Source organism: Laccaria bicolor, genomic scaffold (assembly GCF_000143565.1).
Source record: "Laccaria bicolor S238N-H82 LACBIscaffold_23 genomic scaffold, whole genome shotgun sequence".
NCBI classification, from domain to species: Eukaryota; Fungi; Basidiomycota; class Agaricomycetes; order Agaricales; family Hydnangiaceae; genus Laccaria; species Laccaria bicolor.
Window position 1 is genome coordinate 580557 of NW_001889894.1, and position 1436 is coordinate 581992.

General features: G+C 43.3%; 1 protein-coding gene across 1 annotated transcript; it reads left to right on the top strand.

Moving 5' to 3' along the window:
• Positions 1–1070: 1070 nt before the first annotated feature.
• Positions 1071–1256, top strand: LACBIDRAFT_303290 (uncharacterized protein; the record flags this gene model as incomplete). Its single annotated transcript, XM_001883890.1, has 1 exon — positions 1071–1256. The coding sequence occupies one exon, from the start codon at positions 1071–1073 to the stop codon at positions 1254–1256; it is 186 nt and encodes a 61-aa protein (XP_001883925.1).
• Positions 1257–1436: the final 180 nt, after the last annotated feature.

Genomic DNA, 1436 nt, shown 5'->3' on the forward strand with positions numbered 1-1436 from the left:
GTGGCACGTGACTTCCCGCAACCGTACCGACTTCCATCAATTCACACTTACACTTTCTAGGTAGCTCATAGCTATAACTTCACGAGTATCACACCGTTTGGCCTCTATGTAGGCTTATTTTAATCGCTTTATTCACGCGAATGCAATCCAATTTACGGCGTAGAAAAATTTGGAGTACCTCACAAATTGTAGCATAAACTATTTGGCATGTATTAGACATCTGAAATATATATTATCATCATGAGTTCTGCTCCGTTTCATGCGATTTTGGGCTTGTCAGAAACGCACAAATTAGAGCTTTAAAACGGGTCTAAGAGCCCCTAATATTTCGACGTTTAAGGCGACCTCCGATAACATTTACCATTTTTAGGCAGATTCTTCACCAGTAATTGGTCCAAAGCCATTTGAGTTTTGAACTAAATACTACGTAAATAGATGCGTTGGAATCGGCTTGAACACCACTTTCCAACGCAAAAAAAATCACAAAAGACGAATATGTTTTGCAAAAGATACTTCATATTCTTTCTTGTTGCAATCTTTGTAGGTCAATCAATCTCTGGACAGTGTTGTACTTTCTTCTTATTCCAGGCGTATTTTGGTCATAAATTATTCATATACAATAGGGAATGTGTTTTCTACTGAAATCTAGTATACTTGTAGTTTGACTCCCTATAAGGGCTCGGTAGAAAGTGGAGGCCCCTCTATAGCACCCTATAGTAACAGCACAAGTCTCTGTAGTGCTGTATAGCACAAGCTTACACCCACACAGTGCTGTGGAGCGCTGTGGAGCGCTAGGGCATCTAGCCAAACTTGGCGTGTAACTATGGGAAACTATGATATTAGCGGAAGCACTATGCCTGTCTACGTGGGAAAATCAGGTTTTGCTGATGGAGCACTGTATCATAGACGAACGAAGTAACATAACTCTGAATGATTTGGCAAGAAGATGAACCCCCAAGTTGAAATGTCCGGCCCTCACGAGAATGACGCGATCACGAGTACACGTGACTTTGGTTCAAGTTCGTGGACAAAGTTTTTGCTCTCTTTCTCCCTTCCCCACCAACTCCCCCATGGCTCCCCCGTTCATTGATACCAATTGGATGGTGGGCCGCCACTCCCTCTTCTCCACCTGTCTTACCCTCACGGTCCTCCATCAACCGTGCCCCCATCTACCCCCATGCTTGTCCACAAACTTTGGGTCTTGCTTTCAGATGGCAACCCATTTGAAGCGCAATCTGCACCTTAGCTGCATATGACAATACATCTGGTAAGTGTTCGTTTACCGCCCCTTCCAACTCTCCATGCAATTGCGGCCTTTCTAAAGTCGGACAGTTTAACAGATTTCGCCTCAATGACAACATGCCAGTATGAGTCTCTCCCATTTATTTCTGTATTGGTCTATATAACACTCCTCCTTGCAGGTTACTTTATACTTC